The sequence below is a fragment of the Oncorhynchus nerka genome, linkage group LG14 (assembly GCF_034236695.1).
Source record: "Oncorhynchus nerka isolate Pitt River linkage group LG14, Oner_Uvic_2.0, whole genome shotgun sequence".
Lineage (NCBI taxonomy): Eukaryota > Metazoa > Chordata > Actinopteri > Salmoniformes > Salmonidae > Oncorhynchus > Oncorhynchus nerka.
The window spans coordinates 46,003,017-46,025,108 of NC_088409.1; the positions used below are offsets into that span (position 1 = coordinate 46,003,017).

At 38.9% G+C, this 22,092-nt stretch overlaps 1 protein-coding gene across 2 annotated transcripts; it reads left to right on the forward strand.

The window, feature by feature from the left end:
• The first annotated feature begins 235 nt into the window (after positions 1–235).
• Positions 236–21,130, forward strand: sh3d21 (SH3 domain containing 21). Of its 2 annotated transcripts, XM_029679971.2 has the most exons (17): positions 237–343; positions 1,508–1,665; positions 1,956–2,013; positions 2,564–2,673; positions 3,637–3,727; positions 3,842–3,903; positions 4,015–4,060; positions 5,150–5,244; positions 6,740–6,841; positions 7,378–7,429; positions 15,720–15,770; positions 15,979–16,102; positions 17,442–17,607; positions 18,495–18,548; positions 18,797–18,987; positions 19,390–19,453; positions 19,765–21,130. In XM_029679971.2, exons 1-17 carry the CDS (start codon positions 340–342, stop codon positions 19,795–19,797), a joined length of 1,461 nt encoding a protein of 486 aa, XP_029535831.2. In that variant the 5' UTR covers positions 237–339; the 3' UTR covers positions 19,798–21,130. The 2 variants fall into 2 exon arrangements, with proteins under 2 accessions (XP_029535832.2, XP_029535831.2); XM_029679972.2 differs by lacking the exon at positions 18,495–18,548 and having other exon boundaries at positions 236–343.
• The last annotated feature ends 962 nt before the right edge of the window (positions 21,131–22,092 follow it).

A 22,092-nucleotide genomic window follows, 5' to 3' on the forward strand; every position in this document is an offset into this window, starting at 1 on the left:
TTGTTTCTTTCCGATACGATGTATGACAGTTACTTTTACAGCTGAAAATAGCTGTCTCTCTCCAAATAGAAACCTGTCCCACCTGCTCTCTCCTTCTCTTACTCTCTCGCTTGCTCTCTCTGACCCGTCGTCCTCCTGGCTGGTGGCTTGTCATGACTAGCCGAAGTAGATGTTAATGAATGACTAGAGGGAAGGAGTGCCCTGGCTAGCCATATATAGCTTTGCTTCTTGGGCAATACTTTCTTTCAGTTCTCCTTCTGTAGCATGAAGTGTCTGTCTGTCCTCTGAAGAGGATTTACATAAACGTCTAGAAGAGAGAGTAAAGCTTTCTAAGAAGTCATGGGTAAGTACATTGTAACTTTGTGGTCCATTCAGCAGGGTCTAGATGGGTTTTGGGGAATGTTTACAATGTCTGTCAATCAATCAGTTATGTTCAGGGCAATTGACAAGAACTATAGTTTAGAAAATGTATGGTCATTTTGTATTCCCAAATAATAGTTGCAGGTGGAGGTGATTTTAGTATACCAGAGCCTGTTCGTGTGTCTAGATTATACACCCTCTTTGTCATTAAACAGACAACAGAGATAATGATCTTTCTTCTTTATTATCCAGAAAACAAAGGGGTAGTAGGTCTCTGGGTATCCACTATACTTTTGCATTTGGTGTTGCAGGGTTGCTTCATAGCTAACATTGACATAAATGCCTAAAGCCAGGTAAACAGGTTAGCACTTAGTACTAGCAGTGGATAATGGGTGTGTAGGCAATGGGTGTGTGTGGTAATAAAAACTACTTGAACAGAAATCTTTTCACTATCCCAGGGCAAATTCCAAACTGTAATGTTTGATATCCATTTTGCTGCCCCAGTCCTGTACTGTAACCTTGGTTTACATACTTGTACATGTTGTTCAAACACAAATATGCTACAGGAGTCTGATTTGGTTTACAAAGGCCTTTAGTCAGAAAAAAACAAACGCTTTTCTTGCCTATGATTTGCTGTATGTTCCAAGCACAATAATCTTGATATCACATTGTTGTCCATTGCAACTCTACTACTCTCCTCCAGCCTTGCATGGGACATACCACATAGCCTGTTGAAACAAGCATTGCCGTTCTAGATGTTGGGGCACATTACCTGTCTAATGAGTCCAAATAATCTCGCAATACCATTACCCTTCTCACACTATGCAGCCAAGCTGAGTCAAACAAGCGGTTTATATAGTTTCCAAAACCATGCTAGAGAGGACAATGTGAAAAGCAATATCCAGCACAGTACGGGTTGGATCAGCACAATAGTGTGAAAAGGGTCCACGTAATCTCTCTCCCCCTCCCCATGTGTTTGAGTTACCAGACTATGGTGTTAACCTTCTAGATGTTGGGACACATTATTTGTTAAATGACTCTAATTAACTGCAGTTCCTCAAGCAATGTTGTTAGGTCTGTTTGAAAAGAGAATGAAACTTGCAACATCATATTCTATTCCCCCTCCTCCCCTATTTGTGTGTCTCAGAGGTGCTGGTGCTGATAGCCTTTGAGGGCACAATGGGAGATGAGATGACGGTGCAGGTGGGAGACGTGGTGACGAGTGTCTCCAATGCCAGCGAGGAGGGCTGGCTGGAGGGGGAACTGAGGGGCAAGAGGGGCATCTTCCCCTCTAACTTCGTCAAGGTACGGTATGTCAATCAAGAGTTTGCCTTCATGCCTTCAGTCCCAGGATTAGGATTAATACCATCTCAATTCAGTCAACAAAGGAAGTCAGATGAAATGATATTCTGTCAAGGAACTGAAATTCCATCATTTCAGTTTACTTCCTTCCTTGACTGATTTGAAATCGGTTCGACCACATCTCTGATCAGCCTACTCTTTGTGCATTTTCATGAACTACCCGTTGCATACTGTATTACTTGACTCGTTAGCTTTTTCATTGTATGTGTCTGTATCTTTTATTTCCCACACAGGAGGTGCCAGTGTATTTGATCGGTGACAGCAAGAGGGAACCAAGAAGCCTACGGAAATGTATGTGTCACTCTCCAATGGCTTTAAACCTCCACTACCATGTCACTCTGTTTATTGTGTTTCCCATAACTTGGATCTGTAGCTTAAACTGGATCCAGATATGTTTCCCAGTCTATCAAACACAAACCCTGTTTTGTGCTGAAATGTGGAAGTGTTTTGGTTTGTGCCCATCGAGATACACACACACTTTGTCAGCACGACAGGCTCAAACAAGTAATTAAAAGCCTTGTGCAGATATACAGCCTCGCCTGCTAGCACCAAGCTTAATTATAATGTACAAAGAAGGAACCGATTAAAAACCACACAGAGTCTACTGTTAAGGCACAGTCCCTTTGAGGGATTCAATTAGTTACAACACGACGAAGCTTCAATTCTTCTAGTCATGCTCTGAGTCTGGAGTCTATAAGTGATCATGTTGAGACTTCTGTATTTGTTGACTTCTACATTTCTCTACTGAATTTCTATTCATCATTAGTTTGAACTATTACTTTAGAAAAATAAGAACAGTTTTGACTAATCTTGTGGCTGGTACAATGCTTTGTTCAAGCAGCAAGGATGATTAAACAAACAAGGAAGTGTGAGGTGGCCTTTGCCTACAGTCCCTTGAATGAGGACGAGCTGGAGCTGGTTGTCGGGGAGACCATTGAGATCCTCAGAGAGGTAAAGTGCTGCTTTTATCATTACTGACGCTAGACTATCGATGGATGGGAAAACACTTGCAAACATACTAGAGGAGGAATCTCCAACAAATATCCCACAAGACAATTTAACGAGGCCCTAGACCCAAATTATTCTGAGACCCCTGCTCTATAGTGTCAGTGTAAATGAGTTGTAGGTTTGTTGGAGAGAACATTAGCTGCTCTCTTTAGAAGGATATGTTTATGTTTTTGCTTCATAATAGGAGTGGCATATCATATTTACTTTCTTTGTATCATATATCTAATGGCAAATTCATGAGCATGAGGAAACAACCACAAATCATTTATCTTGTTTGCCTAGCTAGATATGATACTAAAATGTCACCCCTCCAAAAGCTCAGAAAAACAAATAGTCGCACAGACACTTCCAGCAATGCATATTCATTGTGATATTTCCCCAAGATTATCCAGAAGAAATCACGTTTCTCGCATACATAACAACTTTACTCTGAGGTGTGTACAGATGTAGGCTCTTCATTTGAGCCAGTTTGCTACAGCAGGAAAATAATCCTGCAGCAGTAACAGGAAATTATAGTTATTATGTGGATCACAGGAGGTTGGTGGCACCTTAATTGGGGAGCATGGGCTCGTGGTAATGGTTTCACCGTTCCAGACATTATTATGAGCCGTCCTCCCCTCATATAGCCTCTCCACTGATGTGGATTATAATTCATGGATATTTCACAACAAATTACAAACTTCAGACACCTTTTTAACCTCAAACCTCAAACACACACCTGGAAATGTTCTCCTGCAACCGGGCGATCAAATTAAGATCCTACATCTGTAAACGCTATGCTGACCAAACCTGTTTTGAGAATTCCTATGCATGTGGATGATTGGTGAAACATTCTCTGTTACACGGTGCTATTCTTATATTTCTGTTTCTCTTCTTTTTTCTTCTCTCTCTTCTAACACCTGATAGATTGAAGATGGATGGTGGATGGGAATGAAAAGTGGTAAAGTGGGAGCGTTTCCATCAAACTTCACCAAAGAGATATTTGTCTCTCCAAAAGGTGGGATTTTCAAATGGCTTTTTTTTTTTTTGCACTGCGGAGTTACTGTACATGTTCTGAGAGTGGACTTGAATCAATATACCCTTATTGAACTTCCTTCTCAATCTTTTTCAGATGTCAAGCATAACGAGAGCAAAACCAGACCCAAACTCTCAGATACAATGTTTAGTAAAGAGGTATGGAATGCAAGATAAATCAAAATACAATACACATGGGATGTTTTTCTCCTGAAAACGTAGGTGTGAGATGCCATTGATGAATTTAATACATTTGTTTTTTTTGTTAAGACAAAGCTACCTCAGAGGACGAGTGTTAGGAACAAAACAAAAAATGGTACGTTTTTATAGTTCTTATTCCTACTTTATGTATGTCGTATAAATGAGTGGACTGCATTTTGAAATACATTTTAAATTGTAAAATAAAAGGTCCATCCTTGTACCCCTCATCAAATTCATCCTCCTTGTGGGAGAGACTTTTTGATACATTGAATGAAACTGCAAAGCAATGTCTCTGCTGAATATAGACATGTTCTGATGTACTACAACAACAGTGAGACCTCTGCTTGTGACAAGTGTTCTATTTTTGGACCAAACTACCACTTAGGCAGGTGTCCACAAATAATAGACAGCCACATCATTTGCGTGTGAATGCCAGTAATTCCCACAGTTTACCTAATAGGCTATGTGGGTGTTGGCCCACAGAAACTTTGACGTTCACCCTGGCCTGATGTCACAGTTTCATGTGGAAAAAAGTCAATGGTTCAAACAGGCTAAACAGGTTAATCTCATATTTCAGTCAAAATACTTTAAAGTACTACTTAAGTAGTTTTTGGGGGTATCTTTAATTTACTATTTATATTTTTGACAATTTTTACTTTTACTTTACTACATTCCTAAAGAAAAGAATGTACTTTTTACTCCATACATTTTCCCTGACACCCAAAAGTACTCATTACATGTTGAGTGCTTAGCAGGACAGGAAAATGGTCCAAATCACGCACTTATCAAGAGAACAAGTGGTCATCCCTACTGCCTCTGATCTGTCAGACTCACTAAACACAAATGCATTGTTTGTAAATTATGTATTTTGGAGTGTACCCCTTGCTATCTTCACATTTTAAAAACAAGACAACGGTGCCATCTAGTTTGCTTTAATTAAGGAATTTGAAATTATATATAATTGTACTTTTACTTTCGATACTTAAGTATATTTAGAACCAAATACTTTTAGACTTTTACTCAAGTAATATTTTACTAGGTGACTAACTTTTACTTGAGTATGACAATTGGGTACTTTTCCTACCCCTGGTCATGATGAGGTATTGTGATAAATGACTGTCAGCGTCTGTTCAACATGATCTTACAACCAATGCATTGCTTAGGTTGTCTATATAACACTCCCTTCTCTTTTATGTCTACTCAGTGAAGGAATGTTGTCAAGTCATGTTTGACTATCCAGCCTTGACCGAGGATGAGTTAAATCTAAAGAAGGGAGACATTGTTACAATCATCACCAAGGTTTGTACGAATGCTGTCATCCATGTTCACCAAATGCAATATACTGTACCTTCATGACTTTATGCCTTTTGGGACCAAAATCAAGGATATTCTGCTCCAGTTTTGGACTAGTATAAACATGGTTATACAATTTCATAAATATTTTTTCTCCTCTTCAACCAGACAAACCTGTTAAGTGACTTGTGAGCAATTCCGTGAAAATATGCACAATTACATAAGTGGGGAAAACATCCAAAAATCTGATGGTATAAATTATATTCCAAATTACAGTGGTGTAAAGTAACTACATTAAGTAAAAATACTTTAAAGTATTACTTAAGTCGTTTTTTGGGGTATCTGTACTTTACTTTATATATTTTTGACAACTTTACTCCAATACATTTTTAAAGAAAATATGTACTTTTTACTACCATACATTTTCCCCGACACCCAAAAGTACTTGTTACATTTCAAATGTTCATAGTAGGACAATAATGTCGCCCAATTCACGCATGTACAGTATCAAAATAATGTATTGTCACACCTACTCATTCAAGGGGTTTTCTTTATTTTTTTTACTATTTTCTACATTGTAGAATAATAGTGAGGACATTAAAACTATGAAATAACACATATTGAATCATGTAGTAACCAAAAAGGTGTTAAACAAATTAAAATATATTTTGTATTTGAGATTCTTCAAAGTAGCCACCCTCTGCCTTGATAACAGCTTAGCACACTCTTGGCATGCTCTCAACCAGCTTCATGAGGTAGTCACCTGGAATTAATTTCAATTAATGCCTTGTTAAAAGTTCATTTGTGGAATATCTTTCCTTCTTAATACGTTTGAGCCAATCAGTTGTGTTGTGACAAGGTAGGGGTGGTATACAGAAAAAAGCCCCCATATTATGAAAAGAACAGCTCAAATAAGCAAAGAGAAACGTCAGTCCATCATTACACTTTTTTTGGTTCCAAAATGATTCCATATGTGTTATTTCATAGTTTTGATGTCTTCACTATTATTCTACAATGAAGAAAACTGTAAATAAATAAAGAAAAACCCCTGAATGAGTAGGTGTGTCCAAACCTTTGACTTGTACTGTATATATCAAAGAGAGAATCGTGCCGTCTGGTTTGCAAAAAATAAGGACTTTGATGTTTAGCATTAACTTTTACTTTTTACCTTTGAATACTTTTTCCACCACTGTACTTAAGTATATTCAAAACCATATACTTTTAGACTTTTACTCAAGTAGTATTTTCCTGGGTGACCTTTACTTTTACTTGAGAAATTTTCTATTAAGGAATCTTTACTTTTACTCAAGTATGATAATTGAGTACTTTTTTTCCACACTGCCAAATTATAAGTGGAAGGTTTATAAGGTTTATGATAACTTTGAAGATCAAATATTAGTGTCCACTGTGGGCAATGACCATGGTCCTCATGGACATTGTCGTTTTTTTGAACTATGTGTACTTTTTTGAGTTGCTCTTTACACAATGTCTCCTTCTGAAGGAAACAGAGGACGAGGGCTGGTGGGAGGGAGAGATGAACGGACGCAGAGGTTTTTTCCCCGACAACTTTGTCATGGTGATACCGACGACAGATGGTCTCCAAGTGAGTGAGGGAAACGTTCTCAGCAATAGTCTTGCTGTAGCCCTGTGAATGGGAATTCCCCCCCACACATTCCAGGTGGTTTTAGCCATTACATTACACTGACCTAAGCAGCTATGACACCAACCAGTAATGAACATGAGCTATTTATTAGACCGCAACAGGTCAATAAAAACAAAGCCCTTCGTCTACAGTTGACTGACATAAAAATAAAAAAAACATTTCCAGTCAGGTCTTTCTTATATAACTAACTTATAAAGGTTTCTGACTCAAAGATCTCTTCAACATCCGCAGTTTAGGAGTCACTGACAAACATTTCTGCCTGTGGAAAGAGTGTGTTAGTTTAATTTTAATTGTATTCATTTTATATATATATAGATATATATATATATATAAAAAATATATATAAAACAATACAAGACAATACGAATGGCCGCTCGCATCACTGGGTGCTCTAATCAGTGGGTGTGTGTTACTGCAAATAGGCAGTAAAGAGAGACTGAGCCAACCTGTTGTGTTTTCCGTCCCTTTTCCTCCAGTCTGGGAGCATCAGCCAACCACCTGCGCGCCGTGGCACGGAAAGACGCTCAGGTAAAGACAGCAATTTCCTGTTTTAACAAAGAGTCCAGTGCAATAGGATATACGGTTACACCAGTTAATCCATGATACCAATATGACAGTACAGAATGTCTTGTGATTTAGATGCTGACGATGGAGCTTTTGAGGTTTAACAGAATAGCTGGTGCAACAAAACATACTGTGACACCCATAGAGCTCACAATAAATTACTATTATAATTAGTATTAGTGTATTAGTATTTGAATTCCTAATTCTATGGTGACACCAATCTGTGACACACCAATATGAACACCAATATGATTTAGAGATGCTAATGGGAGCTGAATTAGAGAATTCTCACACAATGAAATGGCTACGGTTGCTACTGTTGGTGTTCAGTCTGGCACGGTGTTCAGTCTGGCACGGTGTTCATGTTTTAGGGTGTGTGAGGTTGTTGTTTTAGCAGCCGAATATGAGATGATTTTGTGTGGTCCAAATGGCTTCCTGAATAATTCCAAATCAAGGTCTTTGTATTTTACAGATACTGTTCTTGTAGATGGAAAACAGACATTAACATAGGCATGTTACAAAACATGTAATACTGTACTCAGGTTAAGGGAGTATGGTGACCCTAACGGTCAACTTACAGTAGCTTTTAAAATTGAGTGACAATGGCACAGGGAGACACCTCACCTCCTCTCTACTCAACCAAAACATCCAGAACCTTAACACCCATGAAGACCTACAGGAAATCCTGCAAAGACTGAAACCACATCAGGATCTTGGCTACTTCACGGAGACCATCATATGATTCTCTCCAAAAACGTTATGACATCAACACTTGAATATAGGATGATGATTCATATTGGCCTTGTGCTAACATCCACTCTGCCCGTCTGTCGGCTGTCTGTAACTGAACCACACTGAGGTTTTTATTAGCAAACCAGACCACAGACACACTCACATTTCTTCAGTCCAGACTACATAGACAAATCTTATGTAAGTGAAACCTCCCCCCTAAAGATCAATATAACGCAGGAAAGCCCCAGAATACTCAGCTATTTTGGCGTCAAATTCACACAACCACACCTATATTAAATTCATGGATGTAACCGGTAACAGGTTAGATACTTTGACAATCTAAAATGTGGTTTGTGTGATATTAATGGAAGCTCCCAATCGTCCCTATTTCAGATACTAGTTTTTTATTGCCTCTCAATTATCTATAGCTATGCATCATACAACGAAGTTGGGTAGCATAAATGATTGTTCATTGTTGAAGTTTAAAAGCTGTTCAAATGTTTCAAGTTGACCTGGAGTTCTAGCATTTTAATATGTGGTATATTTAGTGTCAACATTTCGATGACTGCATGTTGTTCAACGAAGGAATAGACCCACTGGCCACACCACATCATTTCAATGTGGATAATACGTTTTCAATGGCGTTCAAGACTCTGAACAGATGATTATAGCGATTGTGAAGCTCTCCACAGACCTGCGACAACTTATGCATGCAATCTTGAACATATGATTACATAAGAAGAAATGTGTAGCCAAACGCAACCAAACATGAACATTTAAAAGAGATGCATCTACCTCTTGGATAGTTCCATCTGAGCCACTGGCTTAATCCCATTCTTTAACTTTTATTTTTGAATTGGAGATGTGAATCCAACATATAATTTGTTAACTTGTCGACAAGTTCATTTATTATATATTTCAAAAATGATATTGTGTTTGGTTGTCAACTCCTGGATAGTTCCATCTGTGCCACTGACTTCTGACTTTAATTCCAGTTTGTCTACAAATTAATAATTGATATGTTATATTCACGTCTCTATCTCAACCAAACATCTACATTTAAACATAGGACTAAATAAAATAGAATAAAAATTTTAACGCACTAAATGAAGATTGATTTGATTTAATCCTATTCTTTTTAACTTAGATTTTTGGTTGAGATGGAGTCGTGAATCCAACATATCAGACAAACTGGAATTAAGTCACAGATGGAAGCAAAGCAAAAACTCTCCTTCAAATGTTAATATTTGGTTGCGTTGACAACGAAACACAATTCAATTCTACATTACATTTGAAATCAACTAGAGCTTGAAACCATAAGCAACAAGAGCTGTTGATGACTTTGCAAATGCTATAGGCATAAATAGCATCATTGATGTTAAATGAGTGGTAAAGTATGGTCACATTTCATTTGCTCTGTTAAAACTTGTTAGGGCCGTGGTCCCGTGGTGGGAACATCAATCAGCGGAAATGTTCAAGAGCGCCACCTATAGTGGTTGATAAAACTCAAACTATCTATCCACCAAGTCAGATTTGTAAAATTCTTTTCGGCAAAAGCATGAGAAGCTATTATCTGATAGCATGTATCCCCCAGAATACAGCAACGTCACCTAACGACAGATTTTGCGATAGCCGGGGGCTACTCAAAACGCAGAAATAAAATATAAAACATTCATTACCTTTGACGAGCTTCTTTCTTGGCACTCCTAGATGTCCCATAAACATCATTTTGGGTATTTTTTTCGATTAAATCGGTCCATATATAGCCTAGATATCGATCTATGAATACTGTGTGAACAACGGACAAAAATAGCGTTTTATAACGTAACGTCATTTTTTTAAATTAAAAAAGTTGACGATAAACTTTCACAAAACACTTCGAAATACTTTTGTAATGCAACTTTAGGTATTAGTACACGTTAATAAGCGATAAAATTCATCAGGAGGCGATGTAAATTCTATAGGTGTCCGTCTGGAAATAATGTCAGGAGAAATCTCAACCAAAACATCCGGTCGGAGACCGGAGGGAATCGGTTCCCTTGTGTCGGTTTGACCAAGGAACAAAGCCGAAGCAAATGACAAGACTCTAGACATCGTGTGGAAGCTGTAGGTACTGCAACCTCGGCCTCATTTAATCCGGTTCACCTTTAATAATTCCGGGAAGTGGTGCATGGATATTTATTTCCATTTTCAGTGATCAGATTTTCCTGCACTTTTCGATGAAACGCACGTTCTGTTATAGTCACAGCCGTGATTTAACCAGTTTTAGAAACGTCTGAGTGTTTTCTATCCACACATACTAATCATATGCATATACTATATTCCTGGCATGAATAGCAGGGCGCTGAAATGTTGCGCGATTTTTAACAAAAAGCTGCGAAAATTCGCAGCTTCCCTAACAGGTTTTAAACCTACCCTTTGGAATGACTTTGATAGCAACAGCGAATCTATTTATTTTCTAAGTGGAGAACACTCGACCATCGTTCTCACGATAGCACATTGGTAATAGTCAGTGATGAATTACATAGCTACAGTACCAGTCAAAATGTTGGACACACCAACTCATTCCAGGGTTTTTCTTTATTTATTTTTTTTACTATTTTCTACATTGTAACAGTAGTGTACAGTACTTAAGTAAAAATACTTTAAAGTCCTACTTAAGTAGTTTGTTGGCTACTTTTACCACTACATTCCTAAAGAAAATGATGTACTTTTTACTCCATACATTTTCCCTGACACTGAAAAGTACTTGTTACATTTTGACAGGAAAGTGGTCCAATTCACACACTTATCAAGAGAACATCCCTGGTAATTCTTACTGCCTCTGATCTGGCGGACTCACTAAACACAAATGCTTCATTTGTAAATTAGGTCTGAGTGTTGGAGGAAAAAAGAAAGAAAACGATGCCGTCTGCTTTCCTTAGTATATGGAATTTGAAATGATTTATACTTTTACTTTTGATACATAAATATATTTCAGAAATTCAATTTATTTTTGATACTTACGTATATTTTAAACCAAATACTTTTAGACTTTTACTCAAGTAGTATTTTACTAGGTGACTTTCACTTTTACTTTTCTATTAAGGTACCTTTTACCGTAGTACTTTTTCCACCACTGCATTTTAGAATAATAGTGAAGACATCAAAACTATGAACACATATGGAATCATGTAGTAACGAAAAAAGCGTTAAACAAATCAAAATATATTTTATATTTGAGATTCTTCAAAGTAGCCACACTTTTCTTTGATGACAGCTTTGCACACTCTTGGCGTTGTCTCAACTAGCTTCATGAAGTAGTCACATGGAATGCATTTCAATGAACAGGTGTGTCTTGTTAAAAGTACATTTGTGGATTTTCTTTCCTTATTAATGCGTCAGTAGTGTTGTGACAAGGTAGGGGTGAAATACAGAAGATAGCCATAGGTAAAAGACCAAGTCCATATTATGGCAAGTACAGCACAAATAAGCAAAAAGAAATGACGGTCCATCATTACTTTAAGACATGAAGGTCAGTCAATATGGAAAACGTCAAGAAATTTGAACATTTCTACCATCAAGCGCTATGATGAAACTGGCTCTCATGAGGAACGCCACAGGAAAGAAAGACCCAGAGTCGCCTCTGCTACATAGGATAAGTTCATTAGAGATACCAGCCTCAGATTGCAGCCCAAATAAATGCTTCACAGAGTTCAAGTAACAAACACATCTCAACATCAACTGTTCAGAGGATAATGCGTGAATCAGGCCTTCATGGTCGAATTGCTGCAAAGAAACCACTACTAAAGGACACCAGTAAGAAGAAGAGACTTGTTTGGGCCAAGAAACACGAGCAATGGACATTAGACCGATGGAAATCTGTTCTTTGGTCTGATGAGTTCAAATTTGCGATTTTTGGTTCCAACCGCCGTGTCTTTGTGAGATGCAGAGTAAGTGAATGGATGATCTCCGCATGTGTGGTTCCCACCGTGAAGCATGGAGGAGGAGGTGTGATGGTGTGGGGGTGCTTTGCCGGTGACACTGTCTGTGATTTATTTAGAATTCAAGGCACTTTATCAGCATGGCTACCACAGCATTCTGCAGCAATAAGCCATCCCATCTGGTTTGCGCTTAGTGGGACATTAATTTGTTTTTCAACAGGACAATGACCCAAAACACACCTCCAGGCTGTGTAAGGGCTATTTGACCAAGAAGGATACTGATGGAGTGCTGTATCAGATGACCTGGCCTCCACAATCATCCGACCTCAACCCAATTGAGATGGTTTGGGATGAGTTGGACCGCAGAGTGAAGGAAAAGCAACCAACATATGTGGGAACTCCTTTAAGACGGTTGGAAAATCATTCCTCATGATTTTATTTTATTTTATTAGGATCTCTTTTAGTCCCCATTTGGACTAATCTTCCAAGAGTCCTTAACATTAAAATACAATTTATAATACAAACACACTTTCACATATAACACACTATTACAAACATACATAATACACTAGCATAATGACCCAATAAATACTCAATCTAATAATGTAAAAAAATATATTAAAAAATATTGATTCTTCCTCTACTATAGTCCCACAACATTTCTATATACTATATTTAAATTGTTTTTAAATAATGTTTAAACTTATATATTGAAACGTTTCTAGTTTGCTCAGTTAATTTATTCCATTTCTTTATTGCTCTAAATCGAAATGTTCTTTTGCCCATTTCTTTTTTCTGTCTGGATAACGCATAGATGGTGGACAATCTATTCCTAGTATTTACGGAATGTCTGTCTCTTACCAACTGAATACCACTGTGAATAGAACTTGGCCGTTTTAAATTATGTATATTATAAAATAAGATAAGCATGTTTTTTTCAATTATCTTGTCGATTGATGACCAACCAAGAACATTGCGCATGACTGCAACAGAAGAACCATATCTCCGCCTTAAAACAATCCTTGCTGCTTTATTCTGTGCATTCTGCAGCCTCCTAACTTCACTAGATGATGCATTTCCCCAGACCACTGAACAATAGTTCACTTGACTCTCAACCAATGCCTGTGTTATTTGCTGAAGAATTTTCCCTGGTAAATATTTAGCTATCCTTCTGATTATGCATGCTGTTTTAATAATTATTTGACATAGATTAGTTATTTGAGACGACCATGATAAGCAGTTGTCTAGCTGCACTCCCAATAGTTTGGTTTCTGCCACTTCTTCAATTTGTTCTCCTCCCATACTTAACTGTATCCCATGCTGGTTGAAAGAATGCCAAGAGTGTGCAAAGCTGTCATCAAGGCAAAAATCTAAAATATATATATTTTTGGTTACTACATGACTCCATATGTGTTATTTCATAGTTTTGATGTCTTCACTATTATTCTACAATGTGGAAAATAGTTGAACTAAAGAAAAACCTTTGAATGATTAGGAGTGTTCAAACCTTTGGCTGGTACTGTAAGCAGGGCTTGGTTGAAACCCTGGATGGGAGACCACAGGGAGGCTATAAATAAGTTATCCAACAGGAGGTGCTGCCTAGTCTAATGATCTGACATTGTTTTAAAGATACAAATGCGACATATTTGATGTTGAAATTTGGTGATGATATAATTCCTGTGGTTGTAAACCCTCAAAACTAGAGTTGACGTGGATTACTTCTTTCAAATCCAATGTCGTTTCCATGTAGATTCCATGTCACAATACGCTGACAAATTACATTCAAACAACGTTGATTCAACCAGTTTGTTCCCAGTGGGGAGGGATAGACAGCATGTAACACATGTTTTTACCTAGAACAGGAGGATGTGGGAGTCCAATCTTGAGACTGTCAGTAGCACACATAGCAGGATGTGGTTCACATGCAGGTTTTATCTAAGTGTACCAGATCTTGCTTCAAACACACACTTCTGCTGACGGTACAACTTGTGTTTAAGACGCCAACTGTTAGTTAGCTGTTAGGCTGCTGGATGTTTCGTCCCAGCTTTAAATAAATAACGCCTTTCTAATTGAATACAAAGAGTACACAACATTAAGATGCAATATTTCAATCACATAATGTATTTTTAATAATTAAATCTGTGCACAAATACTCAAAAAAGTTTGTTATTGCTACAAGACCCCTTTGATTGATGTTTTGAGGCACTGGCTCTTGCTGAACAATAACAAACGTGCATATCTTGCTGTTTGAGTTCAAACAGTAAAAGGCCTGACAGTCATTTGGAGATAATATCATCCCAACTCAAAACTGCACTTGAATCCCTCCACCCCACCCCATCGCTCCTACTACCCCATTGGCGTCTAGTGTCACTGGGGGGTTGCAGTTATGTCACAGGAAGTCATACACCATGATGGAGAGGGGAATGTAATACAGTTGGTCACATGACCTGGCTGAAATGCCTTGGAGGAAGCCAGGGGGTGGGGGACCGTAGAGAGCTCTGTCTGTCACAGTGGCTTTTCACAAGCGGCCCAAGCAGCCAACTCTGCAACAACTCTAGTGCTTCACATTGGTGGAAGGGCTTGGTCAGGGAGTTTTACATGTGCTTTGAACTGAGAAGGTAGGCTCTATTCCCATTCATTTACTATTGGTCAGTCTGTGGAATTCATCATCACCGGTCTCTTTTGGTGGTTTATTGTCTTTACATGTCAGCATGACACTCATCATGTTCTTCCTCTGTATCTTGAGAGATGTGCTAAAAGCTATCATGCAGATTCATGTTGTTATTGACTTGGCTGTATTGTGGTCAGTTACCTTAATTGCACTCTAGTTGATCTTTTTTAAATATTTTTTTTATTAAACACTATAATTGCTTGGTTAACTGTAAATGGTAATTGAAAGGCAGAATATTGTGCTTTGTCAAAAGACACTCCCATAAGTCCATGATACCTAGCTGTTTACACTTGAGGGATCTCCTTTGTGATAAGTTAGTTCCACCCTCCAAGCCAAGGCCTTCTCAAGGGAGATTGTTGGGAACAGTAACTACAGTATACAGTACAGTACAGTACCCACCTCTTTCAGGAATACCTAGGATAGGATAAAGTAATCCTTCTCATCCCACCCCCCCCCCCCTTAAAAGATTTAGATGCACTATTGTAAAGTGGCTGTTCCACTGGATGTCTTAAGGTGAACGCACCAATTTGTAAGTCGCTCTGGATAAGAGCGTCTGCTAAATGACTTAAATGTAATGTAAATGTATGTTGGATTCTGTAGGATTCTATTGGACACAGCTGTGAACTAGCCTGCTCCTATGACATACAGAATCTTGGCTTCGCATGCCACTATACTGGTTGTAATTGAATCAAACTCAAATGGAAGAAAATTAACAAAGTTTCTGCGCTACATGAATATTCATTTGCATTTTAATGAAATTATGCTAAGTACATTTTTTGCAGAGAATTATTAATCCTGGAGGTCTGCGTCTTGATGCTGATGTACACTCACCGTTGTCGTAGCGAAGAGAACAACACACCAGTAGCAAGATAGATAGCTGTGGCCGGGTATAATATGGTGTGCATTTTGTGCTTTTATGGTCTTCTAGTCAAGGCAGAGGGTTCAGCGATGGAGAAGAGCAGCCCTGCAAAAGCAAAAGGTAATATACAGTATGTTGATACCATTCAATTAAAGTACAGTTTTACTGTGTCTGTAGTCTCATTTAACCAGATGTTGTATTAAATTATACTTTAAAATACAGAGGAGATGAGGCTTTACAATTGTACCAAGGTGTGTGTGTTGTTAATAAGTACATAGGAGTACAGTTTGCTTACTAGCAATGCTTAAATGTGCACATGTGCGCACAGATGAGAAACCAGAGAGTAAAGACCTGAGAAGCAATCCCCCAACCAAAGTCAAGCTCCCTGCTCCAAGTAGACCTGCACAACCACCTCCAGTGAAGGACAAGCCTCTGAAGTTTGGTAGTAGCAAGTGAGTGATTCTAGAATATCCACTACTGTTTTTAAGTTTGGTGTCACTTATAAATGTCATTGTTTTTGAAAGAAAAACCTTTTTTTGTCCATTAAAATAACATAAAATTGATCAGTGAACAGGCTGGCCTTCTAGGCAGAGTTGCAAAGAGAAAGCCATATCTCAGACTGGCCAATAAAAAGAAAAGATTAAGATGGACGAAAGAACACAGACACTGGACAGGGGAACTCTGCCTAGAAGGCCAGCATCCCGGAGTCGTCTGTTCACTGTCGACATTTAGGTAGAGTATGGAGGTATAGTAGTGCCAACATGAATGCAAGCTTAATCCAATGTTGACACTAATATCACTCCATAGTATCAAGTATGAAGGTAAATAGTTCAGACTTGTAAATGAAGGATTGCTTTCATACTTTGTTACTGATCAGAATGTACAAATAGGGCACTCATATGGAAGACTTAGTAGTTATATAATTGCAAAAGCCACTAATAAGAAAAGCAAAAGCTCTCTGTCAAGACAGGAACGGTTGATTCTATTTAAACTGGCAGGGAAGGAGAGTGTGGAGGCGAGTTTTGGTTGGTGCCTAGGTTACTATAGCACATAGACTTCATGTCTTAATGCTGAATTGCCAGGATTCCCAAACCTTGAGCGGTTCACTGGAAACTCTCGGATGAGTCAGTGTGGGCCTAAACAGACGAGAGCAGCCCATTTCCTGTTTCCTGAACAAACACACACGCACGCACGCACGCACGCACGCACGCACACACGCACACACACACACACACACACACACACACGCACACGCACACGCACACGCACACATACACACACACAAACACGACTGGGAAAACAAAGAAGAAAAAGCCATTCGGACTGTTCTTTCCAAGTAACTGTCAAATGTTGGAGGCAATGCAATGATAGTGTGGCCTTGGCTAAAAGCATTTTGCTTATTTGTCAAATTCACTTTGGATTATATCAGGTCAAACAAGTTTGTATATTTTATTAAAAGCTATCTTTTTGTTCTAGTGAGGGTGTGGACGTTGAAAGGGGAAGTCTTAATGCTTGGCTAAACATTAACTCACTGAGGTTTCAATATGCAGTACATCACCACCTGCCTCTTAAAACATGCAACAGGAAACAGGATGCCACTTTTTCCACACTGAACCACAACAATTTTCATCAAAAGAAAATCTCAACTGTAGAAAATGAAGCATATGTTTCAGTTTTCTTTCGTTACATCATAGATTTTTGGGTCTAGTTATCCTTATGAATCAACCAGCGTAGGCCTGAAATAATGAAAGTTTAATTTCTCTGAAAGAAATGCCTATTTTCCCCCATTAGAGCCAATGGCGATCTCCTTCCTCTTTCACCAAAATGTTCAGAGGACAGCAACTCAGACCAGTTTGACGGAGTGGAGGTGTCCCCTGAGAAACTGAGTCACCCCACAGCCAACAGAGCCAAACCCCCACAGAGACGACCCCCATCAGCCCTCGTCACCAGTCCACAGGTATGGCGACAATATTCCATATTGTATTATTATTAACATTATTATGGTACAGAATGCACCTCTGTACAGTGTACATATTATGACATACTAGGAACAGAAGCATTTCGTTACACCCACAATGACATTTACTAAATATGTGTATGCAAACAAAAGAATGGTATTTGATTTGATTTAGGACAGATCGCATGTTAGAACAGTCACACATCCATGGAATCTGTCAGAGTTACTTTGAGTTAGTGCCATTGTGGTATGTGTGTCCTAACATGGACACCACACACAGTTATGTTTCCTCTGAAATCACAGGGAGACAATGTGGCTTAATCACATGACGCATGACAGTAGACCCCCCCAACCCTTAGGATATCATAGCAATGATGATACAATCCCTGATTTGTCTATTGTCATGACGCTACCAGTCCCTATCTGCCCAAAGGTGCACACTATACTCCACATCCACTCTGAAACCACAGGGGGGGCAGTGTGGCCCAATACTCATCATGTTGTGACATTATGAACCCACAACCCCAGGTTAGCATAGAGATGATGATACATTCCCTGGTTAGTCCGATGTCATTTTCTAATGTCACGCCACAAGTACATATCTGCCTAGAGGAATCATTGTCATCACAGTCATAGGGGCATATCAGTGGAGAATAGTGGCCCCTGTTAGATTACATTCCTCCAGAGTTTCCCTGAGGACTATTCGCTCGTATGACGTGGCCCATCTGGCCCACTAAGTCTGAACTCACCCGCCCAGAGAGAGAGATGGCCTGTTCATAAGTGGCTTGACAAGTTGCATGCCATGAAGGGTTAGTGAGGCCATGATGTGAGGAATGACTCTTAAAAAGAAATCGTCATTAAGGTCATTGTTGTTGTTCTAACCCTAGGCTCTGAGTGGCAGGGACCAGACAGAAGCAGAAAAATTGCCTAAACTGCTGGAGGTTTGCAAAATTGACTTTGATTCCATATACATGAATACTCTATCATCATGTTAGGCCTTGCTGGCAAGTACATAGAACACAAAATTAACATAACGGCAATGTATCTCTCTCAAAGTATCAATTAGCCACAAAGTAACAACTGACTTTAAATAGGCTTACTGAGATTGAATAGATTTTAAAGGGCTTGAATTCTGGACCTGTCAACCCTTGACAATCAAACTGAGAGATACCTTGCCTATACATTGCAGATTTCAGAAAGTCATTCACCACCATCCAAGCCTGAGCATTCTACTAAGAATCCAGTACCTTCCAGGCTAGCACTTCCCAAGGCTGTAGTGGAGGCCAGGGCAACCCAGGAGGAGAAGCCTTGTCTGGACAGCCTACACGCTGAGGTCAGGGAGCTGAAGATGGTTCTGGAGCTGCTGCAAAACAGACATGAGTAAGTAGTATTACCCATTTATTCAGACTTCTAGATAACCAGGGGGAAAATTTGAGGAATCTGGGACATTAACCCGTTTGTTCAATTGTTCCACCAAGCTATTTTCAACAATTTTGATAATAGGTAGAATCTACAGCACACCCAAAAAACGATTAGTGAAGGTGCTGAAGGCAAAATGCAAAACTGGAAACACAGGAAAAAGTCTCTGCACACTTCCAGTCAGACCTCTCCTAGCCTGGTTAAACCAGACTGAATGCTGGGCTCACCATTGTTGAAACAATTCAGTATGGGTTAGCCAGGCTACATCTCTCCTGCCAAAAATGTAAACCATTCCATCCTTTTCAAACTCTTCTTTGACCTCTTAGTGCATCGTTTGATATATTTTCTGTTCTCTCCTTGTAGACGAGACATACAGGAACTGAAAGAGGAACTGAGAGACGAGAGAAACAAACGTGTGGCGCTGCAGGTACGTGGAATATTTACAGTGAGCTCCAAAAGTATTGGGACAGTGACACATTTTTTGTTCTTTTGGCTCTGTACTCCAGCACTTTGAATTTGAAATGATACTATGACTATGAGGTTAAAGTGCAGACTGTTAAATAGCACATAAATATTGCACAAATATCGCACAAATAGCATACCCCCATGACATGCTAATCTCCCCTGTTATTGTAATAGGAAGAGGTTAGCATGACTTGTTTTGAACATACAATGTTTGGAGCATAAACACAAGCTTTTGACTTAACTGAATATTATCACAATGTTTCCCCTGTGCAGGAGGAGGTACATGGTCTTAGGACTAAACATTAATCCCAACTGACACCATGACCGGGCGGTACATCTAAGTCAGGCTCTGTAATGTCATTCCCTTGAACACAAACTTGAAGTGAAATTCAAATGTTCCTGGCGTTGGAGTGCAAGAGAAGAAAGAAAGGATGCATGTCTGCTTCCTCTGCAGACAAACCAGCTGAGGCCACATTAAGGGCTGGAATCAATCCGTATCTCTGAAGTATCACGGAAGATCCGCTTTATAGCTCGATTAAAAATGTAAAGGCAATGTTCCAACGTTTGCATTTAAGGTAAACGCTGCATCGGCAATTACCTTTAAAGGGATACTTTGGGATTTTGGCAATGAAGTCTTTTATCTACTTCCCCGGCGTCAGATGAACCCGTGGATACCATTTTTACATTTACATTTACATTTAAGTCATTTAGCAGACGCTCTTATTTTATGTCTCTATGTGCAGTTTGAAAGAATTTTCTAACTAGCATTAGTGCAATTACTAACTAGCGTTAGTGCAATGACTGGAAGTATCTACTAGCATGCTAGTAGATACCATAGACTTCCAGCCATTGGCCTAACTCTAGTTAGCACTGGCTCACAAAACTACCTCTAACATTGAGTACATCTGACTCTGGGGAAATAGATAAAGGGCTTCATTGCCAAAATCCCGAAATATACCTTTACATTTTAACACGGACCTTCCGCGATACTTTTGCGATAACGAGTGAATACAGACATAGATTGTAGTCTTCCATTTTGTTTGAGGGCATTCTGGACTTGATTGGCAAGGGACCAAAATTGGCAGGGGGCCAAAATGCTTTGTAGAGATCGACCAAAATATTTTGTAGCCGGGATTCAATTCAAGGTGGGTTACAACGCAGTGCACAATACAACTGATAATGTGTCTTTTAAAGGACTTTCACCCAATATTTACATGGTAAACACTGCACACGTTGGACCAAGCCTAAATCACTTTTAAAAGTATGTTATAGTGTTTTAACACGGCACACTCAATGCCTTGCATTGAATCCCGGCCTTTGGATAGAAAATATGTTTTATTTTATATTGATGATATTGTATATTTCATTGAAAGAACAACACCAACCGAAAATACAGAGGACTGGTTTTATACATTGAATGTGGGCCACGTTTCTCAGTGATTATTTTCCTGTAAAAGCATATCTCTTATTTTTATGAGCATGTTTTGAAGCACAAGTGTTTGCAATATTTTGAAGCACTGTGTTTGCGGAACATGAGTCGACTTAACAAACTACTTGTATCTTTTGTGTAAACATTGTATATAAGAGTAACTATTTTATGTCTCTTTTATAAAATATAAAATAATACCTGTCCAAAATACTCCAGTGACTCAGCAACTATTCTGCAATGCTGCATGCATCCATTGGGAGGCACCTTTGTACTACTGTTGTGAATTCAGTGCTGCATTGTAGTTGGCTTTCAGGCCACAAAAACAAAACTATATAAGTTAATTCTGTATAAATGAACCCTTTTCTCTTTTTTTGGATGTGTCTTTAAGAATAGGTGCCAGGAGGTCACACTTGTGATGTAAATGTTAAATGAGTCATATAAAGGGTCAAGTGAAACTAATTAAAACCTTGAAAATACAAACACACTGAAATGAAGTGATCCGCCAGTGAAGCATGTCGGTATTATACTTTTTCAGCTGGATAAAAGTGGTTGCGTCAGTCACACCAGAACATTAACTTAGCATACTGAAAGCAGCATACCAGCATACTGAAACCTGAAAACAAGTTGACTCATCACAAATGAACAAAAACAGAGGATGAAGGAAGACAAACAAGGAGAGATTTACTGTCGGATATTTGATGAGATATCAGTATTTGTTGTTACCATTTTAGGCCTTTGGCTTCTCTTGAGTGAGCCCTATAGATCTGTTTCCCCCGTCTCGGCATTGGCGACATGCTTCTGGCACTGCCCGGGAAGTCTGTGAGCTGGAAAGCACATCTGGAGAGCATCTGGAACACATTAGAGAGAGTGGGCTTCTGAAACTGCCATGGGAACAAACTATTTTTAAAAATGGCATTGAATACGTGTGATGGACTGCATATTCCCTCTCGGGCTAAAACTGCTAGTGTAACATGAAATAAACTAAAGTAAATAAATAGGATTTGTTGGTACGGCAGTATTTTCATAATTTCTTTCACATAAGGCCTTTTGAAAGTGATCCTTCATCCTTATGGACCTGCAAAGACAACTGAAAACTGGACTTCATGAAACATATATGATAGGACACTAATCATAACTGTTACAGCACAGGCATTTCCATTAAACACAACTTC